This window comes from Parasteatoda tepidariorum, chromosome 4 (assembly GCF_982258835.1).
Source record: "Parasteatoda tepidariorum strain Cologne lab strain chromosome 4, Ptep-v5.0, whole genome shotgun sequence".
Lineage (NCBI taxonomy): Eukaryota > Metazoa > Arthropoda > Arachnida > Araneae > Theridiidae > Parasteatoda > Parasteatoda tepidariorum.
In genome coordinates, this window is record NC_141758.1 from 52,542,272 (window position 1) to 52,550,283 (window position 8,012).

The window sequence follows — 8,012 nt, forward strand, 5'->3', positions numbered from 1 at the left end:
TTAGAAAATAGCAAAGTAATCTGAAATTTATTTATAAATTTTTTTTATTTCATTTTTTTAATCTTTTTTATTATAGTTTTATCTTTTTTTATCACTGTTTAATTTTTTTAAATTTCAAATAATCTATTGTCCAATAGTTTTTTTTATTTTTAAATTTTTATTTATATAATTCTGACTATTTTTCAATTATTTTATATTTAAATTAATTTTTTATTTTTATTCACAGATTTGCTTTTTGTATGTCATTAATTTAACAAAAGACGTTTGAACAGAATTTTTTGAAATGTTTCATTTATTGCTGTTGGAAATTTTTAGAAAATTTTCATGCTTGTAAATCATTATATTGTACGTATAATAAATAAAACAAAAATTAAAAAAAAAGTTTACAAATCTCAAAAACTTTGAAATAAAAGGTTGGGAATAAATTATCATGCTTTTCATTTTGACATGATAATAATCATTTACAGAGAAGACGTACAAAAAAAAACACGTTATGAGTTTAATAAATATATTTTAACTGGTGGAACAATATGAATGTGACTTTGGAACAAATTTATCTACATTTAAATTCAAACTTCCACTTAAATTTTTTGAATTAGTTTAACTCAAAGATTTTAAAACTAAGTCTGAAAAGTAACAACCTTAAGGGTGTCTAAAATCAACTAAGGAATTTTTTTAAACTATTAAATATGGCTTAAGAACGTTTAACTGTAAAGTATATCACCTTATAATTCATAATTAATAGTAGCTCCTTGTAGATATTAGACAATTAAATGCTTGTGCAAAACCTTTTTTATGCTTTCGATATTAAACCATCAGAGTCCAAACATTTCAACCTTGGTAATGGCCTTGGTTGGGTTGTTGGCTACCTCCAATGTTGTAAGACAGCAGGTTATTATTTCCAGAGGCTTGGCCAGGAGCATATGGATTGTAGGAACCTTGGTTGTTGTTATATTGCTGTTGTGGTGGAGTGTACTGGTTGTAGTTGTGGGTTGGTTGAGGCTGAACATAATTGTTGTACTGGGGTTGTGGTTGGTATTGTTGAGCTTGGTTGTATTGTGGAGCAGGATTGTACTGTGGCTGTGGTTGGTATTGAGGTTGAGGAGCAACAGGTTGAGGTGCAGGAGGTGCTTTTGGAATGTCTTCTCCCTCGGCTTTGAAACCATCTTTTCCAGCAGTGTATCTGATGATTTTCTGCTTTCCTGAAGCATCGATGTAACCATATGCTCCGGAAACAGATCCATCGGGATTACGGGTTTCTTCTCGGAAGCTGCCATCATTTCCGTTTCCGGTGTTGTAGCCGAATTTGTAATCGCCTTGAAGCTGTTGGCCAATGCTGACGTAATGTACGGGTGCTGCATTGGCTCCTTGGTTATTTTGAGGTTGGTGGTGCTGAGGTTGGTGATGTACTGGTTGTTGTTGTTGTCTTACATTCCAGAGTGGGTCATTATTGTATGGGTACTGGGCAGAGCAGTAAGCAAGAAGGCAGGAAAATAAAGCCTAAAAAAAATTTCAACATATTTAGAATAGTAAGGGGATAAAAAATATTACACATACCTTTAATTATTATACCACAGATTTTAAGTTAAAACTTCGATAAAACTATCAATTGGATTTTTATATCAAGAACATTCATACCAAGAATAAATCTTCATTGTTCATTCGTGCATATATGAAAGAGAGTGTTTCAGAATCAATTTCAAATGATGCAGTTTATTGTTTACAAACATAGTCAAATAAATGAGTAATAACGCGGAAACTCTGCATAGAAAATTTGAACACAGTTTTTAAAATAATCCGCAATACAACATGGTATTCGAAGAAACAATTCCATAAATTGCAACTATTATCACATTTAAAACATAATTAAAATTTGTTTGATATTAACATAAACATTTCAGAATTCTTCTTAAATAATGCATATCCTTTTATTTGCTCACATGAACAAACAAATGGTTGAATAAATAATGGGGAGACTCTGTAGGGAAAATTTTGAAAGCACTTTCCCTAACGATTCGCAGCACAGCGCGGTATTACAAGAAGAAAATAATGGCGAATCTCAAAAGAAATCTAAATTCTACGATATAATTTACTCGATAACCACATCATCGTTGACAGGAGTTATTGAAACAATTTCAAGTTTTATCAACCGTATCCTCTAAAGACAGGCAGCGGCACAAATTTAATATTTACTTTCTTGTTTCTTATCTATGGAACAGAAGAAGCTAGGCAAGTGACCTTTGGATGTGGGTAATTATTTTCAATTAAGCAAACCCAATTATGCTATTATTATTTATGGTGCCGGCAGTTCTTCTTAATTACCTCTCTAATTCAGTAGCTGGAAAATGACAATTTATTACCCTAGGCGCAGAGGTGTTGGATTTGTATTTTTATTTTTAATTAATCGTCCTCCCTCGCTGCTGTGTAATGAAACACATTATGTTGATATTAATGATACTGTGACAAAATTGCACCGCGAAAATTTTTTAAAGAAATATCAAGAATTAATATGATTTGATTGATGAAGGTGGTTTTATTCATTGTAGAGTGTTTGAAATTCACTTTTATAATCAGAAAGTTTTCGTAGAATTTAATGACATGTAATAATTCTTATTAATAAAGCTTATAAAATTAATTGAGGTTCAAATTTATTGAAAATAGCTTCCACTTCACAGAAATTTTGTGGCTGATTAAATACGAATAAAATTTATTTAATATATCTATTCCTATTAGGAAATAAAAGAAGATTAATTTAAAAAATTTTCTAAAATATCTTTTTATTTAACATTTTAAGTAAAACTGAAAAACTTAATTTTTTAATTTTTTTTTTTTGATTTTATAAAAATGTTGTATTTTGAAGATAATTTAAATAATTTTCGTTTCAGAACTTAATATTTAAAAAAAAACTAATAAAGTCTTATACACATTTTTTTAAATGAAGAAAAACTTCATAATTTCAGAATATTTTTAAAACGACATAAGGATTATTTTGCTTGGTTAATTATAAGGTTTTAGTATGCTATTAAATTACTAATATGCAATATTAAGAAAACATCAACACATATACGAAAACATGTACATAATACGAATACAGATGTGAACTTAAAAGTTATGGTAAAACTCTGATACATAAAATATATATTGAAAATTTTACCATTAAAGTGTTAAATTTATAATATTAACATAGAAAAGAATTCTATTTATAACATAAATAATCAATAATAAGTTTACGCTTATAATAATTCTGTTATTATTTGATTGAGTATTTATTTAATATTTTAAAAGGCGATCTTGAAGATAATTTATTTTAATTTCATTGTTATTTACTTAAATTTTATGATCAACATTTAAACAGATTTTTTATGGTATATTGAATTTACAAATACAAAATTTTTATAGTGTTATCACTATACAGCAAAATGTTATTAATTTCAGTATTTTCTTTTGCAATAAATTCGTCCATTGTTAAAACTTTAAATCATTTCTCTAGATTTCATGAGGAATCCAAGACTTATACTATATACAAGATATATGTTTGAAACTTAAAGACAGAATACTGTTATTTTTTAGCTTTACAATTAAATTAAAAGCACAGATTTACTGTTAGATGAATACTTACCAAAGCAATCATATTAAAAAATCTGTCTTTCAACCTGTTGCTAAAGGATGGAAGGTTTGGATTATTGTGACTACATAACGGTTTTCTGGCCATATATATACTGCCGAAATCATCCCGATTCCTTATTCTAAAAAAAATTCGATGGGCCTACGTCACACATGTACGTCGGGATGTCCGACAACAAAAAATTGATAATTATCTTTCTTTTGTCATTAACCCAAATACAATTCAAGGTTGTACACTTTCTCTTTGCCCAATGGCGAAAAAGTAAGATTGTTCTAAAATATGGGTGGAGCCAGGTCCAATGGACACACACAAGTTCGATGAAAACCTACGGAATTGAGGATTCGAGTGACCTTCGAATTCTTACAGATTTCACAGGTCGATGTCTGTTTTTGGAGCATGTTTATTTACTTGAAGATGCGGTATTTCTTTTTCTTTTTCCGCGAAATTCTGCATATATTCCAAACGATTCGAAACTTGAATGACGTTCCATGAATGTATTAATGTCCTTGATCAAAGGGAAATAATTAGTGATTCGTCAGTTTCCCAAAACTGTTATTTTTTAATGTCATAATTTAGTTCCACCGTTGTGGCTCTAAGAATTGACAGTCGCATTCTTTTGGAAGAAATGCACAGAACGGATAGAGAGAGAAAAGCTAGAATGAAATGCTTCCCTGAATAAATGCTACGAATTTCTTTTTATCGCCTGCCTTTCTTTATCATGAAGAGAAGTGAAATAAAGTGAGGAAGAACTTTAAAGATTCCTCTGTGACAACTCGAGTAAGATCACAAGTGACAGGTGTTCTTTTTTGACTAAAAGAAAGAAATTTTTAGTAGCGTTCCCCAACAATAAAGGAAGATTTAAGGTTGATAAAAGTAATGAAAAAAAAAGCACACCTTAAAAGAAAAATAATTGCCCTATAATATCTGTCTCTTTGTCTCAGAGATAGTCGTTTATTTTGTTACCCTTTTTCTAAATGGCTAGTTAAGTAAAAGTCAACAAATTTGTTTTGAAAAATTAATTAGATTATAATTCTATATTTTACTCTTGGTACATTAATATTTTGTTTATTTTTTTAAAAAAATGTTCCTAAATATGCGGTTAATTTTCAAAAGAAAGGGGCACTTCAAATCTAGCAAAAGAAATTTAAGCCTGTAATTGGAATGTTTCAGGCACGATAAATAAAAAATAAAACATTAAATTATTGATAATATTAAAATGTTAGATTTTTGCTCGAAAGTAATTTTCAACTAAATATTAGATATACTTTGCTGAAGATTTCATAAAACACATTTCTCACAACTAGATGAATTAAAATTGTTTTTAAGTAGCAGTTGATTTAGTTGTTGCAGAAATAAGAGACAAAGAAGGCTGGGACAATTTGACTGCATCTGGCATTTTTAGAAAGTTGTTTGAAATTGTAATTGATTGATTGATATGTTTGAATTATGATTCATTTGTTTGGAATTGTAATTGCCTTTGTAGACACCTGGGTTTGAGGTGAAATACATCATTTTCATTTTCTAGACGTTTTCTTCTTTTTTCCCTTCTTTTCTTTTTCTTTCATTATCTAGTTCTGAGCAATCTTTGTCGATCGAGCATCATCCAACAGTGTTTTTATAAAATAAGTGTTTTTTTTTAATACATTAAGATGATTCGTGGTAATCGTACATTTATATGTGATTGGATTTTCTTAAAGTTTACTTTTAATGTTTGAACTGAGAAAAATTGATGATACTGAATAAACTCTAACTTATTTTTGAAATTATTCTTGATATTATTTTTGAAATTAAACTTTCTATGTATATACGTTTAATAAAAATATACAGTAAATTAATTTGAAAACTTAAAAATGTTACTTTCAATTTTATTTCAGGAATGAAAATTAAAGTATTGGGATTTCAAAAGTGTTTGAAAATGACCCATGGCTTGAAATGAAGAGTTTCTTGAAAATGACCCATTTACGTGTTTTAATATTTTAGCAGATTTTATTTATTTCAGTTTAATATGGATTTTTTAAAAACAAATATACTATATTTTTTGTAACTTCATTAAAAAAATGCTTAGACTAAAATAAATATCAAAATTTGAAATTAGTGATGAAGCAAATATCGATTAATCCCAAATTAAAAAAATTTAAAAAAAGAAATGCTACCTGGAAATTAATTTATTTAATATTTTTAAATCCAATTGTTCTTGTTTTTATTCCTTACTTTTTAAGTCGCATATTTTAGGTGAAACTGAATTAATATCTATTACCATTTTAGGTTAATACGGAAAAAGTTCAAAATAATACTATCTTTATAAATAAATATTTGAATACTACTACTACTAAAATTTTACTAATACTGCTAAAATAATATTGCTATACTTTAAAAGCTACTTTTGAGGATTGTTCAGTTATTGTTAGTGTAAGTAGAAACTTAAAAATCGGTGCTTTATTGTCAAATATAATTTATACTAGCATTAACTTCACAAAAAATTAACGTTTTCATAAGAAAATATTGGTATATTTAAATATAATACATTTCACTGTTAATACCGCTTTTATTTTAAATGTAAAAATGACGTTATTTTTCTTTGCTATTGCTTCAAGTTTAAATCTCAAGTTTATCCGAAAACTGGTTTACATAATTCGAAAATAATAAATATTTGAATTTTTTAACACTATATGCAATTTGTAATACGATCATTCACAAATAAAACAATACTCCCTTCTAGTAACTTCGAAACCAAATATTTTAAAACATTACTTCATCCACATTAAAATTTAAACATCATTCACAAAACTGTACTAACATGTATACATGTAAATTGTTTCAAGTAATCGCAATTAAACGCAATACGTGATTTAAATTTAATACATTTTCCACGTGTTTTTAAATTGCTATTTTTTATTGCTGTAACTTTTTCACGCATCATCTTTTTTGTTGCTATATGTTTTCATTGCTGTATTTTTCATTGCTGTATTGTTTTTATTCCTGTGTTTCTTCATTGCTCTAAAGACTTTACTGTAATTTTCCTTAATTCATCTTCAAAAAAGAATTCTCAAATGTCCATGTTCTTTTAAGGATTTTTTTTAATTCACAGTAGCGTGGTAGCATTAGGCCTGCATCTCATAATACATATAACTGCGCATAATCTCATGTCTTCAAACAAAGTCTTAAAAAAACTTGATACACAATTAACCTTATTTTTATAAATTACTCATTGACGTAGCAGTAATTAGTTGATTTACCATCAGTTACATTTGATAAGCAACTTTTGTTTGAACGAAGGAGACGGCTAATTAATTTAATTCTAGATCTAAGCGAACATCTTCCAATATTCAAATACCGAACCTTCGAAACTAATTATTAATTTCATCTCAACCTTAAGTTTTAATCTCTTAATCAATAAGTAACGAATCAGAAAACGCCAATAAGATCATTAAAGTGATTAATAATTCAATTAGACAAATCGTTTGATTAATGATTTAAAAAATGAAAGCATCTCCTCGTTTTATAAAGTGATGCCACGCAATCAGAGATAAATAAAAAAAAAATAAGAAAAAATGCTTGCAAACAATTTTTTTTGTACGGAGTACTGAGCGATTATTTTTTTTTCGATCCATAGAGAAAATAATGATCTGAATAAAAAAAAAAAACTTGCCCACGTATTCAAAAAGATGATAAAAATAAACTCAACTAAGTTTTTTTTTACAGTGCATATTTAATAAGTTCTTTAATTGCGTTGTAGAAAGAAAATAAACACAAAAATGTCTGCAGACGATTTTTCGATTGCGATGAAAATAAGAGATGTTTTAATAAAACGACTATAAGAGAGCGATCGAAACATGAATTTGTGACAGCGTAACGATTAGTTTTATCGACGAGAACACTTCTATCAAGAAATGTCACGTGAAAATGCCCGCTTTCAATACTGATTTGAAAATTGAAAGGCTTATTCATCAACAGTTTAGGAATGGATTTGACTATGATTAATAGTTTTTCGTTTGCCTTTTATGAGTTTTACACTATAAATCATGAAGTAAATCTCGAAAGTATAGGTTTTCTTCCTTTTTTTATTTCTTACACACTTTGAAAACTCGACGTAGAGAAAAAAAAAGGCATGGGTATAGAGCTTGAAAATGATAAATCTCTTTACAATTATTCTATAGGGATACTAGATGAAGTTCCGAAAGGTTTTGAAAGCTTTGTATCAGCTTGTAATGTATGAAATATCAGTTAAACTCGCTTCAAATGTTGCAAAATACTGACAAAAAAAATACTTTAAGTATCCTTCGTAGTAGAGCATTCTGATAGCAGACAATTTTTTTATCAATATCCTACACGACCTATTGGCAACTGAATCAAATAAAAAGTAAATATCTCATTGAATTTCCTTTTA

The 8,012-nt window shown here is 27.9% G+C and overlaps 1 protein-coding gene across 1 annotated transcript; it reads right to left on the reverse strand.

Annotated features, from left to right (window-relative positions):
* Window positions 1-232: 232 nt before the first annotated feature.
* Window positions 233-3,777, reverse strand: LOC107440056 (uncharacterized). The gene is made up of 2 exons (XM_016052834.3): window positions 3,620-3,777; window positions 233-1,500 (listed from the first exon to the last, which is right to left on the reverse strand). The coding sequence occupies exons 1-2, from the start codon at window positions 3,710-3,712 to the stop codon at window positions 832-834; spliced, it is 762 nt and encodes a 253-aa protein (XP_015908320.1). The 5' UTR covers window positions 3,713-3,777; the 3' UTR covers window positions 233-831.
* Between the last annotated feature and the right edge of the window lie 4,235 nt (window positions 3,778-8,012).

Coding starts and splice junctions, on each gene's coding strand:
- LOC107440056 (XM_016052834.3), bottom strand. CDS start 3,712: ATGGCCAGAAAACCGTTATGTAGTCACAATAATCCAAACCTTCCATCC. Junction 1,501..3,619: donor TTTTTAATATGATTGCTTTG/GTAAGTATTCAT, acceptor AATTTTTTTTAG/GCTTTATTTTCCTGCCTTCT.